Source organism: Theobroma cacao, chromosome 7 (genome assembly GCF_000208745.1).
Source record: "Theobroma cacao cultivar B97-61/B2 chromosome 7, Criollo_cocoa_genome_V2, whole genome shotgun sequence".
Lineage (NCBI taxonomy): Eukaryota > Viridiplantae > Streptophyta > Magnoliopsida > Malvales > Malvaceae > Theobroma > Theobroma cacao.
Window position 1 is genome coordinate 5,681,777 of NC_030856.1, and position 18,645 is coordinate 5,700,421.

Below are 18,645 nucleotides of genomic sequence, written 5' to 3' on the forward strand. Positions count from 1 at the left end.
TCCTGATAGATGTAACTTTACGTTACAACTAGGACCGAGCTGCATCTAAAACTCTTGACAGCCTCATTCTGAGCTGTTTCTTCTTGAAGTGCCTTGTCCTCTCTTTCACTACGGAAAACATTTCTACGTACTTTATTCTTATCTCTATTAGCTTTTCTTAGTTTATAAACCAACCAGCCTATGATAAATTTTCTTATTCGCATCTAACTCACAGTCCCCATCCTCTCAACTCAAGACAAAGCCCCTATCACGCCATCATCTCCGAACCAAGACAAAGTGCCTATCATGCCATCATCACCATTTCAACTCTACTCCAAGCAATCCTCACTACCTCCACCAAGAGCACCACTCTTCTTCAACTCTCCCTTTTCAATTGGAGTCGTGTGATTTTGAGTCTAAAAAACTTTATGCAACTGCACTGTCCCTTGCTCCATGTCACTAGAAAATTTATATAAGTACATGTATGAATTTATTTATTTTATGTTGAAAATGTGAATTGTCATGAACAACAATCGAATAATTTATTTCTATCATCTCATTATTTTTTATCTCATTAAATAACTCAATACATGATGTATATTAAGCTTGGAAGTGTTGAAATCGATAAGCCCTGGTAAATTTTGTAACTTGAAATCATAAAGTTTCTATTTTTTTTTATCATGCTAATATGATGATGCTACTTCACCTACCTAACCGAGAAACATAGAATTAGAGTTAAGAGTTAGCTTTTTTTTATATCAACATGTAGAGGTACTTACATTTTTGTCAAATTAAAAAAAATGATATATTTATTTTTAAAGACTTGTAATATTTTATATTTATTTTTTGATAAGATGATAATATAAAATTCACAAACTCAAATAAAAAAAAATTAACTCAATAACCTTTCACGTGACCTATTAAAAAAATTCAAATGGTTAGTAGCAATTTCTTTAGACCTATATATTTTTATATAAATCATAATATCTGGATTTACATCCAATATGAGATGGGGTATTATGGGATTCACAAATCCCATGTGATAAAAATTTTTAAGTGGTAAATTTTAGTTTAATACTAATTAAGAACCTTGGGCCTTACTGAGCCTCGTCATTGACCTAAGTGGGTCGCCCTGGCTCGGCCCAGATGAGTGTTAAAAAACAGAACAAATAAAAGCAGACAAAAGGTACGGGCCGTCCATCGCGACGTTGACGCATGTACAAACAAAAACCTCAAAACGCTGCGTTTTGACTTCATTCCGAAAATAAATTTGCCAGTAATAAAAAAAACGAAGGCAATTACAAGGCGCAGGAACTCCATTAACAGACACTTTTTTTTTTTTTTAATTTTCTCGATCTCTCTCCAAGCTCTGAAAAATCCTCTCTCTTTTTTTTCTCTAGAGAGAGACGAACAAACATCGAAAGAACGAAAGAGAAAGATCTGCCAAAAATCAAACAGGTAAAAATTTAAAAAAAAAACGCGTTTCTTTCCAACAGAAGAAGGAACATAATGAAACGAAAAACTAAGTTGTTTTTTTTTTCCTAAGACACGGTGGGGTGTTGCGGTTTCACTATCAAAGGAGAGAGATTAATGGGTAGTTGTAAAATTTGTTTGTAAGAATTCTTGTTGTTTTGTTCGCCTGTCACTTTAACATATCCTGTCTTTCACCTAACAGAAAAGGAAATTTTTATTGTTGTGTGTGTGTGTTTTTTTTTTGGGTATCTCTTTGTATATGCTTCGCTTACAGTGTAAGAGCTTATGGGCATTTTCTGCTTTCATATTTTTTGGGGGTTTTTAGATCTTGGAATGTGGGTTTGCTTTATTGGGGTATGCTTTTACTTTTGTTATTTATACTTATGCTTTTTTTCGAGAGTATTGATTGGTTTTGTTTTGAATTTCTCTTTCAGGGATTGGTTTTTTGAGGCTGGTTTTGGCAAATTGGAAATGGGTATTGAATTCTAATTGAAGAACGGGAGGAATGTGAATGTTTTTTGAAGGGGTCGAATTTTTGGGTGGTTTTGATCATTGGTGTCCGTGGGTTTGTATGTAGAAATGGCTGACATAGCAGGCTTACAAGAAGCAGCAGGGTCTAGATTTAGTCAGTTGGAGTTGATTGGCAGAGGATCTTTTGGGGACGTCTATAAAGCGTAAGTTTATTATTTCAATTTCTTTCATTATCACATTGCTTGAGTGCATGTCAATGTTTATTATCATTTTGTTGTAAGGAAAGAGCTTCGTATGAATGTGACAGTGTTAGTAGTGATTGAATGTATTATCCTGCGCATTGTAGAACTTTGTTTGCGATGTATGATTTAGTAGTATTTTGGTGTTTGATAAGAGTAGATTCCCGGAATGGTGTAAATGATACCAATGCCATTGTTGAACTGAAATCTTTTACAGTCTAAGTTGAAACATATAATGCCCCTGAGATTTGTATTCTCTCTCTCTCCTAATTTATAAAGAAAAAAGATCTTCCTGTGAGTGGGGGCAAAAGGAGCCTCAAGGTCAGTCGGGTATTAATTGAATACAGGGCATAAATTCACTACGTAATTTAATACAATTAAAGTAGGGGTTTATGGAGACATCTGATAACTTTGTGAGCATTATAATAACTTTATTCAATTATATTTGTTATTTCATTAATACTGGTTTGATTCTGTGAAATTTGAATTGTTGGATTATCCTGAGATAGGCACATAACTTAGTATATGTTAATTATGAAATAGGCTTGGAGAATGACAGTTGCAAAAATAAGGTACTTGTGTAATATCTAGGAGCATTGGTAATTGTGATGAACTATTAAAATGAAGTGCAAGGTTGCAAATGTAGAGTGTCCTCAAGAAACTGAATTTTAGTTATATTGTGTTTTTAATCATTGAGGAGTGCCCTCATTTGACCAAAAAAAAAGAAAGCAAAAAAGAAAAGAAGATTCAATTTTTGTGTCATGTGGATGGAATCATGAAGCTTCATAATTAAGTAGTGATTTAATGGGTGTGATCCCTCTGATTTTGTTGGCTTAAAGAGGCACCAAACAATAAATTTAATGGATCTATCAATGAAATGCAATTTCCTCTTTCCTAACCTAGATATATGTTCTTGAGATCAAAATGTGCATTAGAACTTGTCAAAGCTGGTCTGTAAAAATTTAGATTTACAGATGTGAGTTGTTTGTCATGTAAAGGAAAGTGAACTGATATTGTGAATTCATAATGGTTGATGATTATTTAAAGAAATAATTTTTTTCAGTGAATAACATAAGCTTTTAATTAAAGTGAAGAAACCAAAGGCCAATTAAAGAACTAAAAGGTGGATAGATAAGCTTTTTATCTAATGGGATTTGTTATATATGTGAATGTTCCTTATCAAACCATTTATAAAACTATTTAAAATTGAAATTTTCTTTTATTGTTGCCCACATATTTCTTGAGATTGGTAAACTACTTTGCTTTCTTGTGGTGTAAAAGGTACGTGGCCTAATGCAATATTTAATGATTTATTTGGCCCTTGTTACACTGCAATATCACTTCTTATTGATGCAGGATAAAAGGAAGCTGATTGAAGACTTAAAAATTTTTAGGGCTTGTATTATATGAGTTTAATTCTAATTTTTTGTACTTAGGGTATTTTAGGGTTTATGTGGTGTTTTGTGTTTATCTTAGGATTTAGGGTTTAGTTATATTACTTCTGTTTTTGGTAGCTTTGGATTATGAATTTTGGGGATTTGGAATTTTGAAATAGAAATTTCCCTCTCCCTTGGTTTCCTTTCTCTTTTTCTCTATTTGTTCTCCAATTTCCTTTGTGCCCATCACCATTGTCTCCCTAATTTTCCTTTGATTTGTTTATTCTCTTTATATTTTCCTTCTCCTGTTCTTCATTGGTTAATCTAGATGTAGCATTTGTTAAGTGATAAACAAATACAAATACTTCTTGAGTGAATTAGGTCTGTATACATATTTTTAGAAATCTGTTTTTGAATTCAGAAAAGATATATACTAGCCTGTTTTTTCTTGCTCTGCACTTCATATTATGTTGACTCAGTTAGTTCATGGATTTTGGCATGAGGTAGTGGCATCTTTTTATTCATTTAGTAGATCTTTGACTTCTTGGTTCCCGTGTGTGAAGAGGGATGGATGCGCATATGATTGAAAAGCTCTCGTTTCAGTCTCTTATCTGATTTTTATTCTTTCATTTTTCCTTTTTCTTTAAAGAAATGGATGCCATTTACATAGGAAGTGCTTACCTTGATAAATGGTTTAAAGATTGAAGATTTACAAATAAAGCAAGCAGGGTTTAAAAGGCTAACCTTTGGAATAGAGCCCACTTCATGTCAAAACTGGTATCCCTTTTTGCTTATCAGGGCAAACTGTTATTTGGTCTCCTTTTCTTAAGTTCACTTAAAGAGATTAGGCTGATTTTTTTGAAAGATGGAGCCTTAATTACCAGGGAATGCCTCCTGAAATTGAATTGTACATTATTTATGCAAATTATGCTTCTACTTTGTAACTATTACACTACTGGTCTCTTGGTAATTGGTCATACCACTGACATTGATTCTTTTCAAATGAGTTAGAGAGTGGACATTCTATTTCATAGTTGAAGCATATATGGTGCTTTGTCATACTTGACTATGTCAGTGCTAGTTGTACTGCAACACATCTATGCCAGTTTCTCACCCATAATCATGTTGGATATGCCATGACTGTTTGAATCATGACTCAAGGTTGATGAAAATGAGATTAATAGCTGATGCCTTTCTTGATTTGCAGGTTTGATAAGGAGCTGAACAAAGAAGTTGCTATTAAAGTAATTGATTTAGAGGAATCGTAAGTGGATAGCTTTGTTAATTTTTCTTTGATTTATTCCTCATTCAAGTGTCAAACAGCAGGTGCTTGCTTTGAGCGAGAAAGTCTTGTTTATGATCTTCTGTTTGTTGTTCATTTGTTAAGTATTAACTTGTTCTATTTTCCTTTCCCCCTCTTGCTCTTGGTCACTAGTATATGTGTGAGTTTTCTGGTGAGGAAACCACTGTTGCGTGATACATATAATTGAATCAATAGTTTGTGCATGTTCATTAAAGCAAATTTATCTTTCCTTTATCAATTTCATTTCCTGAAGTTCCATTATAGTTCATCAACTTGCATGGGAGTTTACAGATGCCTTTATTTACTAGCAAGTAGATGGGGGCATATAACAACTTCTTTCATTCGCTTGGTGTTTATTTTGCTCTTGATTTTTTTAGCTGTTTCTTATGCTTGCCTTTGTTTCGCATTTCTGTAGTGAGGATGAAATTGAGGACATCCAGAAGGTATACCTCACTTTCTTGTGAGCTAGTATCCTAACTCTTTAATGAGTTGGTCGTTAGGTTTTTCATATATTTTGTTTTGTTCCAGGAAATTTCTGTTTTGTCACAATGCCGTTCTCAATACATCACTGAGTATTATGGTTCCTATCTTCACCAAACTAAACTATGGATAATAATGGAATACATGGCTGGTGGTTCAGTTGCTGACCTAGTAGGTTACTTCTATTACTTGCTTCTACATGTTTGGTGCATGACATTGGAATTGAAGATTAACTAGGAAGTTTTGCTTTCCAATTTATATGAACCCTCGTTATTCTTTTTTGGGTTTGACGAAATGTATTTTATTTTATGAATACGCATTAGTGCACATGTTCAAACATTGAAATAACTTTTTTTTCATTGTGTTTTTGGCATAAAAGATTCTGTATAACTACCTTTCAGTGTTATGTCAACTAAAGTAGGTAATGGTAATTGCAAAATTATAAAGGCATTGCTGCCATCTTTCCTGTAGTAGTACAACATTTTTTTCTTAGTGCTTTTAGCTCCAATTTCAATGCTATTTTTTACTAGACCTTGGTATTCTCTTTTTCTTTTCCTGTTCTAGTGTTAGCACACAATCTCTGATTTGATTTTTTTTTTTAATTTTGGGTACATACAACCACTAGTTTCCTTTTATTTCTCTGGTTGCATATGAATGAGTCTTCCTCCGCTTATATTTGTGTTGGTGCACTTGTTTATTTTCTGATTTGATGCAATATAATTCCTGAATAACATTTAGGTTTTCTGGAAAGTTAATGATGAATTTTGATGTACAGCTCCAATCAGGCCCTCCGCTAGATGAAATGTCAATTGCCTGTATTTCACGGGATTTGCTGCATGCAATTGAATATTTACATAATGAAGGGAAGATTCACAGAGATATCAAAGGTTGTTTTCCTTTACCTCTCCCTAATCTACTTATAAACATAGTTGTCACAGAGAACATAAGAAAAATTTTAGAACATTTTGTTTAAGAGGCTTGTATTCGTGCCATGCTCTGTTTCAAATTATTTGTTTCCTTTGTTTTCAACCTTCATTTAGTTTGTTTAAGTGTTTTTTGGATTTAATGGCTTATTTTTTGTTCAATGACGACATTTATGCTATCACTTTTGGCAGCGGCAAACATTTTGTTGACCGAGAATGGTGATGTTAAGGTACTTTTCTTTCTCTCAAATGGGCTCATATTATCAAATTATTTGTATAGAGTGGCTTTGAGTAAATGGATAAAATGGGTGGAGATATATGCATTTTGCTGTTGGAAGTTAAGTATATGTACTTGTAACAGGTTGCTGATTTTGGTGTGTCAGCACAATTAACAAGGACAATATCAAGGAGGAAGGTACGGTATTTTGTTTCATTAAGATGCATCACTTTTCCAATAAGCATGATTGCTCTTTTCAGGCTTTGGCTGCAGCAATTTTTAATTTTTATGGCTTGAGTGACTTTTTGATTTCTGGCCATTTTCTCTTGCACTCTATGGAAAAAGTTAAACTTATTTTAGTTAATGTTCATATCTTTTAGAGAAAAGAAAAGAAATGTAGACAGGTCCTTTGGTCCGTGATAATCTCTCTTTCTCTCTGAACCTCCCTATATGCTCTGAAGCTGCTTACTTATAACAAGTTTTTTGTCCCAAATAAGTTTTAATATACTGAAAGCTTTGATATATGCCCTTCCCATAATAAATTGATGGTCTACATTTGAATTGACATCTAGTTTTTGGAAAAAAAATTCACTGTAAGGTATTTTATATTAGAATTTAGTTTCTTTTAATATAGCTGTTCATGGTTTTTAATGCCATGAAGAAGAAAATTTGAAAAACTAATTTGTAAATGTAAAAAGTAAGGTTTTTAGGTGTTCAAAAAAGGAAAACAGGACATAATATTTATGTCTCAAAACTGAAAGTTGGACATTTGATCTGGAATTGAAGGGGTTCAATTTGGTAGTGCATACAAGGTACGAATGATTCTGGAGCACAACCTTTTTCCTTTCTCAATACCTCTCCTTTCTAACTATTATCTGTATGTTTCCATACCATCAAATCTGGAATTGTTTTCTTTGTAAACTGCTTTTTCGAATGGCTGCTTTAGCGTGGTATTGTGGAACTATTGCCATTTATTTGAATTTTACCTCCAATGTATTCACAGCCACCAGAGCCATAGAAATGCAGAGTTGTCTTGGAGGGAAACTTGAATGATATTTATAAAAGGATTAAAAAATTTGCTCATAGCCCATTTACCCCACAATTCGTAATCTTTATAATGCAATCAGTGTTACAAGTTGTGTGATTGTCATATGATCATCAATGAACTAATATGGTTAACAATGTCAGACTTTTGTAGGAACACCATTCTGGATGGCACCAGAAGTGATTCAGAATTCTGAAGGATACAATGAGAAGGTAGTTCTAAAAGCAGTGCTTTGGAGTTTTCTCTTGAGTTTTCTGGCATGTCTTTATGCTTTCACCTGCTTTCCTTCTGCACATTCTCTCCCTCTTAGGCACACATGCACAGCCTGCAATGTCTTTGTCTGCTGAGTTGTGTTGAATAATGAGCATTCCATCACTGGGACTATTTGGTTGATACAGGCAGATATCTGGTCTTTGGGCATCACTGTGATTGAAATGGCCAAAGGAGAGCCTCCACTTGCAGACCTTCACCCTATGAGAGTTCTTTTTATAATACCTCGAGAAAATCCACCGCAGGTAATCTCAAGAGTTTTGTTATCATTCATGTCAAATGATTTATTCTTATGTTTCTACTTCTCTTGATGGGATTATCCTTCTTTACAATTTAAATGTAACCAAAATTTCTATCCTGCAGTTAGATGAGCATTTTTCTCGCCCTATGAAAGAATTTGTTTCCTTATGTTTAAAGAAAGTGCCTGCTGAGGTAATCAATTATACTTTCTTGGAGGATTTTCTTACTTTGAACTGTTTCTTATATGCTAATTAAATATATACCGTTAATTGATTGAAACATGCACTAGTTCTACGTTACAGATTTTTACTTCAAAGGGACCACTTGTGCAGCTGTTGATTGTTTTAGCTGATACTTTTGGCTAATTTGTTCTGTTTTCAGATATCTTGGAATTTGTCTTCTTCATCTCTCTCTCTCATTTAAAGCTAATCTGCCAGTTTTCTTGATTGTTTTTTAACCATTAGCAGTGACATATTGTGAAATTTCTGCATATTGGAAATGGAAGGAAATACTTCTTTTTGGTTCTTTGTCCACTAATCACATATGGGGAAACTTTTTCTTTATTTCCTTTTCTTCCCAATGTAGTAGGAAACAGATTTTGTGGTTGACCCCACAACCAGTAGAGTAAGGTGTAGAAGTTTAGTGTTGATTATGTTAGAAAATGGATTTTTGTTGTATCTAGTTTTTTCCTGAACTCTGTCAGCTGCCAATTAAAATGCACCGTAACTGTTGGTGTATTGGCTTCTAAATTCTGATGTGTATATAAGTTGAGTGATCCTGGGATATCGGCTTAATTATTTCTGAATGCTGTACAATGCCTTATGCTTTTCTTTAATCTGTTCAATTTCAGAGGCCTAGTGCCAAGGAACTTCTCAAGCATCGTTTTATCAGGAATGCTAGGAAGAGTCAGAGGCTTCTGGAGAGAATTAGGTGCTATGCTTGTACCTAGCGTTTCATATTTACATATGATAGGAAGCTTTATCAACACTGTTTTGGGGTGTCAAAGCACCTTGGAACACTCCAGATTATGCTTATGGTGTTAGTTATGTTCCTGACATGTCATGACAAGAGGATGCTGAGTTAGAGTATCATTCTTGCATTGGCTATTATAGTTAAGATGGTTGCCTTTTGTTTCTTAATAGAGAGCGCCCAAAATACCAATTAAAGGAAGATGCAGAAACCCCCAGAAATGGCCCCAAAGCTGTAGGAGAGTCAACTGACACTGTGAAGGTGACAAGAGATATAAGAGGTGAAGAAACTGTTCGAGCTAGGTGGGTTAATCATGTTGATTAGCTGTACTTCCTTGATTTTGATGGGATTTTTACTGACTTGTTCTGATCAGCAGTAAGCAGGGGAAAACGTTAAAAAATGCTGGATGGGACTTCAGCATTGGTGGAGAACAGAGTACAGGAACTGTCCGAAATGCTGTAAGACCTCCTCAGGTTAGAGAAAGGAAACTAGAAGCTGTATATAATCAAGCTACACCAAGAACTCCAGAGAGTGTTAACGCACTCAATGAATTCCCAGAAGTTTCTTTTGGAAAAGACACTAAGAAGTCATATTATGATGAACATCAGGATAATTACCAAGAGGATGTAAGATTCTCTCTCTCTCATGCAATCACACACGCACCTGCACACACTAAAAACTTTTCACTGCATAAAGGCTGTTGGCATCGTAAGTTTTTCCCATTTGTCCTATGCCCTTAATAAAAAGCTCTGTTGCATGGGATGATCTAGGGGCTTTAAAGATTGTTGTGTTTTAGAAATTGACTGAGAAGAGTAACACAGGATTAAGTTGACATGCAATGTAGTAATATATTTAATTTTTTTGAGAATTCTTTTCCTGCCTGCTCTGATGGGGCTAGAAATTAAGTTCACTTGTCTGGATTCACCAACCGTTTCTGTCAAACTAGAGCCAATTTCATATAATCTGTTGTTTCTGTCTCTTACACCTATCTTATATATATATGTGTGTGTGTATCTGATCCTTTTATGCTCAGATCTTGTGACACTGTTTATGTTGCTTTATTCAGGATGACACATCTGTCAGTGGGTCCGGAACTGTTGTCATAAGATCTCCCAGAGGATCTCAATCATCTGCATTATTTCGTGACCCAAGCTCTCTTGTAAGCTTCCTTCACTTCCTTCATGGTTGTCTTCACAAAAATATTAAGTAGATAAAGTTTGTTGCCTTTTGTGTCCCAGCCATTGATTTTATTGGATTTCAATGTGCTGTGTAGTCTAGCAGCGCATATGCTTCTTTTGAAGATGCTTCTACCAGTGGAACTGTTGTTTTTCGTGGCCAACATGATGACTCTGATTCTCCTCGAACTCCAAGATCCAGGCTAGGAATTCAAGAGAGAACTTCGAGTGCATCAGCTGAAGACAGTGCAGCAAATCTTGCAGAGGTTGTTTTTAGTTAATATTTTATTTTTCATCTTTCTTCATCAGTTTTCTTGCCCTGCAAAGCTTTTTTAGATTTTTCTTGTTTAGTTGTGAATTACAATCAACAGGCTATAGAGTGTATGTTTTATTGATTGATAAACGATATTGATATGGTGTATGATGTTTGTATAACTTCCACTTTTGTTCCAACTATTTTTCTTACCATTTATATCTAACATGCACTTGTTTGATAATTTCTTGTTTTCCTTATTGTTATTATGTCCACAATCAATTATATTAATTATTGTCTAGTTGGAGTTTTCCTAGAACGTTTTGGTGTATAATGTATTTATTATTGGAGACTCAATTTCCTCCTGTAGAAATCTGAGTTTACCATGGAATTTGTATTTATTATTAGCTTCTAGATATAGTGTGTGACCATGCTTTCTGTTGAAACGCTCATCTTTTAATATGTTGTTTCAGGCAAAGGCTGCAATTCAAGCAGGGTTGAGGAAGTCAAATGTTAGGGACAGGCCTGCTTTGAGCAAGTTCAATAGTCCCGGGCACGAAAATAGAAGAAGAGATCAAATGAGTAACAGTTCTGATTCTTCCAGGTAAGCCTGATAAAGAAGTTACTTTCCGTATCTTCAATGCAGAATTTATTGTAGCTTTGGTTATTATTTGGTTGTGTTATCATCTCTAAAGTATGGTAATCTATTTCAGAGGTTCTCGTGAATATTTTGATGCACAAAGAGTATTTCCAAGATCACGTCAACCAAGTGATGATGAAGAAAATGCAAAGATAGCATCATCTTCTGTATCACTATCCATGTTGCTTATCCCTTCCCTAAAAGAGGTGTGCACCATGATGTTATACCTAAGTTTTTCCTTGCTAATTAGTGTGATAGAGGTAACTTCTGAAATATTCTTCCAATTTAAGCAATCTTCAATGCGGAGGCTGTATGGAGATGCTTGTATTGATACAGATATCTCTATATCAAGTATGCAATTATTTTGGTGCAGATTCTCATATATCCAGATTGAAGTGCCTTTTGTAATGTTAGGAGTGAAACAAGACTCTATACCAACTTAAGTGAGTTGGTAATCAATCATAAAAATTTACTTTGTTGAGATAGAAGATGGAAAAATCCAGGACTAAGAGGTATGGTATTTGAAATTGTTTGACTAGTAGAACATAGATCTACAGTTGTTTTGAGGCAGAGGAGCAACTTAATATGGGTAAAATCATGAGCAAGTCCAGGGGAGGTGATTATAAAATTAGTTAATAAATTCCTTACCTGTGCTGTAGATGGTGTGACCTGACACAAAAGTATGCATGTTTGTAAGGCATTAATTGAGGTTAAGAGCTTGTTTGTGTAAATTTCTGCCTTTACCTGAAGTCAGCATCTGAACATGGTTGTAAGAAGAAGCTGTTTACTACAGCCATACTTCTGCTTTCCTGTTGTACTGTGTCAGCTGCAACATTTATTAAGTCTGAATCAGTTTCTTCTTATCTTTTGGATCTTAATAGTATGTCAATGCATGTAATGTAGGTCGTTGCTGATGATTCAGAAGGGTCAGTTGCGCGTGCAGTTACAAATTCTCTCATAAATATGGAACGTACAAAGCCAGGATCTTGTGAAACTCTTGTTCGCAGGTTGCTCGAGCGATTGGCAAGGTTAAAAATTTGTGGAAGAAAATAATTTATTTTGTATCATAGTAATACCACCTTTATACATTATTTGTCTTGGTCTTGATGAAACTCAAGCAGAGGTAAAATTTTGCAGCTTGAAGGAACCTTCAATGAAAGATATCCAGGAACTAGCAGCTCGCATGTTCAATAAGGGCAAGGCGACTCCTGAAGATACGCAAAATGCAAACATGGAACCTGATAGTAGGAAAAAGCAACAGCATAAAGAACTTAATTCAAATTCCAACTTGAGCCCACTTGCTAGATTTTTACTGTCTAGGTTTGTTGAATTATTACTCCCTTACCTAACAAATGATCTTTAGTTTACAAATAGTGAAGTCCTATTTATAAATGTGTTAATCTTAATAGCACCTAACTGTTCTGAAATCTTGTCATGTGATGCAGATGGCAAAGCCAAACATCGCGGGATCTCAACCCAACTTGAAGGAAACTGCGAGATTTGATTATATCTCCATTTTGCTGTGTGTTGTCTTTAATGCAATTGTTCTGATTTTGATGTACATAACATTGTAAGAAATTGTGTATTTATTATCCATTATGATTAATTTTCTCTCTTACATTTTTGTTTTGCCATGGCAGCATTGGTGTATAATTAGGTTTTGCTATTAGCAACATTACAAGATGTAATCTCAGTAAACATTGATCATTCATTAAAATAATCTCTTCACTGTAATCTTCCCAGTGAACTTGCTGACAGTTTATAGTTCCCTTCATTTTCCTTGATATTTAGTAATTTTCATGAATGAATGGATTGGAGGCCTCATGAATCATTGGCACTTTCACCATCTGGTGATAGGCCCGTAAGAGATCATTGCCAGAGCTGTAATAAATTTTCAAGGGTTGTTGCATTTCTCTGGGTTTTGCTGAGTAATGGTAGGGCAGCTCAATAGCCCGTGTCATTGATGCATTTCGTGTTGGCTAAACTAAAGAGTATAATATTGGGCTTATTGCCCACCTTCTAAACTGGAAAATATGTTTAAACGCAATGGAGCTAGCAAACCTGTATGTCAAATTATCAATAGTGCTTCTGTTGCATTAACACTTTCAATGTCTTCAAGCATCATGAAGGCTGTCTGGACCACAGCATTACACGCAAAGGAGGATTATAAATGAACAGCATTAACTCAAGAAATATTAGAGAACGTGGCCATGGGCAACATTCAATTACGGTAAGTTCTACACATTGCTCAGCAGCACAAAAGGGGTTCAACTTAGCTTTTTCTGGCTGGATGAAGGGAGATTGTCATTTAACAACAAGATCAACAAACCATCCATAATGGTTTAGACTTAGTTACAAATTTGTGAGCAATAGCCTATGACCTAAGATTACTGGCACAAAAAAAGTTAGGAATTCAATTCATATTCACCTCTTCAAATTCTATTCGAGTTCTGCAACTAGCAAAGTTTAGGTTGTTGACTGCCAAGAGCTGGAGAACTGCAAACTATGCATGAATTTGCCAACTTCTGGGCAAAAAGAAGGTGCATGAGCTTTCCCGTCGTAATATACTAAGTTAAAACCCGCTAAACAACCTTACAGGTTATAGAAGAGCTATCAGCATATGGTTGATACACTGCAAAACAAGATCTTCTATCACATGTTTATTGAGTAATAGTGCATTTTCCTTTTTTGCCATTTTTCATGTGCTGACCAAGATTAGAATCACACAAGCATCATCTAGCATATAAGCTGTTATGCTTTACAGAGGTTGTTTCCCTATCTCATTGAAGAAAAGCTGTTGATTTCTTGGCTGCAAAATAAAACCACATTCTGGGGTTGCTCGTATGTTTGTTTAGTTTGATGTGATTTCCTATTTTCGTCTACCTCGAGAAGGTTGCTTTACTGGAGTCAGCTTCCGAAATGCAGCATGCAAAATCATAACTACAAAGCACATACAGTTACAAGTTCATACAAATCAGAGAAATATCAATAAAAGTAGAGAAGAATATGTAACATTTTACCTATATAACTGACACCAAGGGCACAGCATAGAGCCATTTGAACATTCAACCATACCAAAATAACTGCAGTAGCTGCAAAAGATGAGACGAGGTTAATGTTATAAAAACGAAAGAAAGTAGCTTCTTAGCTTCTATCTGCTATCACTCGCCTTCCTTCAGCGTCAATATGCTTAACTGATTTCATTATTGAGAATACATACTGATTAGAAAATGTCCATCCAAACCATAATCTTCTGACTAAGATTCCCAGGACAATCTACTCTTTTTTTGAACCCTGGAGGGCTCTTCTTTAGCAAATTCAAAATAACAAACGAGGCATTGAGTCATTGAGTAAGCTCTACATGTAAATTCTACAAGCACAATGAACAATTCTTCTTAAAAGCACAAAAAAGGTTATGAGAACTCACCACACTGCGCTATGCGAATTAAGACCTGTTGAGTGGCAGGAAATCCATCCAATCCCCATTTATCACTAAAGAACCTGAACAAATCCCAGAGTGCCAAACTTGATATCAACCCAACAAGTGCAAGTGGCAGCTGATACCTATTGACAACAACAGAAAACAAGTGATTAACTAAGTTGGCTATGCAATCATTACTTTCGTAAGTTTTACCTATCCAAAGTTTTTTGTGCTCACAACTTTCTCAGGAAACAAACAGAAAAATTAAAAGCTGAATTTACCTCATTCTAGAGTAGAATCAAAATAATTCTCAAAACCAACAAAAATTCACAAAAAAAAAAAAGCAAAGAACAAATAGGGTTTTAGCTTACAAAGAACAAGCAAAGAAGAGAATAAAAAGCGAGGCATAATTCCGAGCATAACGCTTAACATTCTCATGAACCCTGAGCCTGGCCTGAGAAACCGCAGCTGGAAACGAGTAGGATCCACAATCCCCGAAAAACCCTTTAGTCCAAGACGGAGTTTCGCCGGAGAAATCGTTGGTGGTGAGCTTGGAGAATGGGTTGAGCGTGAAGAGGGAGAGCAGAATCCATAAATGAGAAAATAAAGAGACCAAATAGCCCCAAAGGATGCCGGTGATTGAGATGGTGGTAGTCGATTCGGTAATTGTTGAGGCAGGGTCGGTGGCTGCGGCGGCAGACTGGTGGTCGTCGATGACGTCGAGGTAGCCGGAGTCACGGAGCCATGTTTCGAAGGTTGGGTCGGGGACGCTGAGAGATAATGGGTTCGAGGAAAAGACCATTTTTTGGGAGGGTAATTTTTTTCTCTAATTTTCTTTTTTTTTTTTGTGGGGTTTAAGGATACAGTAATTTTTTTTTAATATTAGATTTTTTTTTATATGACCCATTTACCGCCATGGATTCCAACCAACTAGACGTTCAAAAATCCCAAAGCTCTTACCTTTAAAGAAAATGCCATTGAGACATATCTTCAAGCACCTTACCTTAACTTCCAGCTATGGATTCTCCACTCTCTCACGCCGTTTCATTCACCCACCTCTCACTCTCCTCTTCACAAACATCAACCCCAAAATCCAACCATTGATTCCCGCAGAGACTTCTCTTCCATTTTCTCATGGTTACACTTCAGTAACTGAACCTCAATCTTCTACCTTACTATCTCCTTATATCACTGTGCGTATTCAATGTCAAAAAGAGATTGCTGTAAGCTTTTAATTTCAATGGTTCATTTTCTATTTTGGGTTTTGTTGTGTAGATGAATTATTTATTTATTTATTTATTGGTTTGGGTTTGTTTAGGATATGTTTTCTGAAGCTCTTATGTGCTTTGGTGCAAGTTCAACCACTGTGGGTGAAGATAACAATTGCGACACTTCTAAAGAGGTTACCCTTTTTTTTCTTTTTCTTGAAGACACGATTTTTATTGTAAAGTATGGCTTTTTTTGGGTTGTTTTCAAGGTTCTTGTGCAAGAAGAATGAGTGACCAAGCTTGTGAATTTGCTTCTTAATTAATGGTTTTAAGAAAAGGTTTTTGAAAGATGTTTTTAAAGAACAAATTTTGTATAATTGGTATTTCTTATGCAGATATGCATGGAGTCCATATTTCCTGAATCCGAAGATGTGGATGTATGCATTTCACAGGCTGCTGATTCTCTAGGCTTAAAAGAGATACCAAGTTATGAAGTTACAACAGGTGAGCATTATGACTGGATAAAGAAAACTCAGGTTAGTTTACTTTTCTCATTCTCTCTGGTTTAGTACAACTAGCTTTCCAAGGCACCTGCTTTGTGTGTGGCAATAATTGAGAAAAAAACTTTTTTTATTTTCTAATAGAATTTTAATTATGGTAATAACTTGTGATTTAAAAGGAGAAAAACAGGAAATAAAGAATTGGTTATGGTGATGATAAAATCTAACTTCTTTCATAATATAATTTGAATCTTTGTTTTGATTTGAGACAGGAATCATTTGATTCAGTTGAAGTTACTGAAGGACTTTGGATTGTTCCTGAGTGGAAGACTACCCCAGTATGGTTATATCCAGTTACCTTCTCTTAAGGTTTTGTTGTAATCTGTATTTATCATACATACACAACTGCCCTCTTTACTATTTTTTCAGAATCTAGTGGGCCTACTTGACTGTAGTAGGCCTTTAATGTAAACTCCTTTTAAGTGAGGACAATATTGCAAGTTAGCTAAGCATCTATATAAAGCAAAGCGTGTGTTTACATCTGCACATGTCAATCGTTTAGCTTCCTGCAGATAATCACCTCAATTTTCGTACAGAGTAGAACTCTTATTTTCTGTGTAGATAGAAGAATATTATTTTTTGGGTGAATTCAACAAGTATAAATGTGTCTGTTTTCATTCCTTTAGGATGTTCAAGCAATGAATATTATTCTGAATCCTGGATTGGCATTTGGAACTGGGGAGCACCCAACTACTAGATTGTGTTTATTGCTGCTACAAAGATTGATAAAAGGAGGGGAACGTTTCTTGGATTATGGCACAGGTTCTGGGATTTTGTCAATTGCAGCACTTAAGGTAATTAAGTCTTCATTATATCATTGGAATGGTAACTATAATAAAACCTTGTCAATCTGAGTTATCAGTAAACATTTCTAGGTACCAATATTGGTTTTACCTTCCATTCCATTTTTGTAACCATTTATTCTATGATATGTTGTTTATAATAGAGCTTGGATAAATATTTGATCAATTTTGAGTTCTCTAATACATCTTCCATGCATATATGTCTCCTACTTTTCTCATATCTTCTTGCTATGAGATGATATGCTCACATGTGATTTAGAATTCTTGTCAATAGTTTGGCAATATGTTGTGTCTGCTGATCCTCACACACTAATTTCTCAATAATGATGTGAACTGCAGTTTGGTGCTTCTTTGTCTGTTGGAATTGATATAGATCCTCTAGCAATAACATCTGCACGTCAGAATGCTGCTCTGAACAACATAGGACCTGAAAAATTGCAATTACGCCTGGTTTCTGGCAATACTTCCTCTCCTTCAATTGATGATCAGAAATATGATGAAAACCAGAGTTTATGTGAGCCAGTAGTTGAATCTGAACCAGAAAAATATGATGTGATCATCGCAAATATACTTTTAAACCCTTTGCTAGAATTGGCAGATGATATTGTCTCTCCTGCTGAGCCTGGGGCAGCAATTGGTCTATCTGGTATTCTATCTGATCAGGTATCTTCCTAGCTTAGTTGATTAACTTTTGTTGGCATGATTTAAAACTACATATTTGATCGGTATGGTTGATTATGATAACTATGGCTTTGCGCAAAGTGGAAATTTGATGTTTACCTGCAACTTTATCTTGAGAGTGTTCTTCCACTCAGAGAGCACATCCGAATGAACCTCAAGAACGAACCCCAAAGTACCCCACCTTTGAAGGGGATGGACTACAATTTGGTTACAGTAATCAGCAACAAAAATCGTTTTATGATTTGATTTTGTGTATATACACATTTCATGTAGCGTACATTAGTTCCAGTCTTCACTGGTTTTCAATATCTGCCAACTGCTGAACACTCAAGGGCATTTACCCTTTTTGAGTGAACATCCCCATAGGGTGTAGAATAGATCAAGTCACAGTTAGACCAAACTGTTCTTGCTAAACTCATTTAACTTGAGAAACCATGCGGTCACATAAACTTCTCATTTGTCTTTGCAGACACTTCTCACCAATATCTTATTTCATTGTATCACCTCATAGGTGCTTGGACCTTATCTTAAATTATGTTTTATGCAGCTTCCTGACATCATAGATCGATATTCTCCATTGTTGGACAACATATCAGTGTCAGAGATGGATGATTGGGCTTGTTTAAGTGGTACAAAGAAAATTATTCTGACTGGCAGCTGAAGGATATTTTAGTGTCCAAACAAGAAGAAACAAAAATGGTCAGTTTAAGAGCTTGGCACCTGATGGGCATCTCGTGTATTACAATCTTTTCATCTTGCAGAATGTCATTAGATATGTTGTTATTATATCACTGATAACATATGAAATAAGATCCAATTCTGTTGTCCCAAGTTCAATTTCGCTTGCTTTAGCTTAGTTCTAAATGACGAGTGAACCTTATTTCCTCAAAGCTATCATATTCATAGTTGAGCTCATTAC

General features: G+C 35.2%; 3 protein-coding genes across 6 annotated transcripts; 2 read left to right on the forward strand and 1 right to left on the reverse strand.

The window, feature by feature from the left end:
* LOC18594044 (germinal center kinase 1) lies at nucleotides 1,284-12,810 on the forward strand. Of its 3 annotated transcripts, none has more exons than XM_018124500.1 (21): nucleotides 1,284-1,437; nucleotides 1,887-2,126; nucleotides 4,746-4,802; nucleotides 5,257-5,284; nucleotides 5,370-5,492; nucleotides 6,097-6,208; nucleotides 6,437-6,474; nucleotides 6,606-6,659; nucleotides 7,650-7,718; nucleotides 7,905-8,021; nucleotides 8,140-8,208; nucleotides 8,867-8,946; nucleotides 9,159-9,287; nucleotides 9,359-9,611; nucleotides 10,052-10,144; nucleotides 10,259-10,426; nucleotides 10,887-11,017; nucleotides 11,127-11,259; nucleotides 11,957-12,081; nucleotides 12,191-12,373; nucleotides 12,499-12,810. In XM_018124500.1, the coding sequence occupies exons 2-21, from the start codon at nucleotides 2,032-2,034 to the stop codon at nucleotides 12,536-12,538; spliced, it is 2,097 nt and encodes a 698-aa protein (XP_017979989.1). In that variant the 5' UTR covers nucleotides 1,284-1,437; nucleotides 1,887-2,031; the 3' UTR covers nucleotides 12,539-12,810. The 3 variants fall into 3 exon arrangements, with proteins under 3 accessions (XP_017979989.1, XP_007021552.2, XP_017979990.1); XM_007021490.2 differs by having other exon boundaries at nucleotides 9,362-9,611; XM_018124501.1 differs by lacking the exon at nucleotides 1,284-1,437 and adding an exon at nucleotides 1,763-1,787.
* On the reverse strand, nucleotides 13,218-15,296 carry LOC18594045 (PRA1 family protein H). Its single transcript, XM_007021492.2, has 4 exons — nucleotides 14,846-15,296; nucleotides 14,481-14,617; nucleotides 14,074-14,145; nucleotides 13,218-13,993 (listed from the first exon to the last, which is right to left on the reverse strand). The coding sequence occupies exons 1-4, from the start codon at nucleotides 15,274-15,276 to the stop codon at nucleotides 13,923-13,925; spliced, it is 711 nt and encodes a 236-aa protein (XP_007021554.2). The 5' UTR covers nucleotides 15,277-15,296; the 3' UTR covers nucleotides 13,218-13,922.
* Nucleotides 15,203-18,576, forward strand: LOC18594046 (ribosomal protein L11 methyltransferase). Of its 2 annotated transcripts, none has more exons than XM_018124510.1 (7): nucleotides 15,203-15,287; nucleotides 15,793-15,876; nucleotides 16,078-16,218; nucleotides 16,455-16,520; nucleotides 16,869-17,036; nucleotides 17,385-17,708; nucleotides 18,274-18,576. In XM_018124510.1, exons 1-7 carry the CDS (start codon nucleotides 15,255-15,257, stop codon nucleotides 18,385-18,387), a joined length of 930 nt encoding a protein of 309 aa, XP_017979999.1. In that variant the 5' UTR covers nucleotides 15,203-15,254; the 3' UTR covers nucleotides 18,388-18,576. The 2 variants fall into 2 exon arrangements, with proteins under 2 accessions (XP_017979999.1, XP_007021555.2); XM_007021493.2 differs by lacking the exon at nucleotides 15,203-15,287 and adding an exon at nucleotides 15,338-15,697.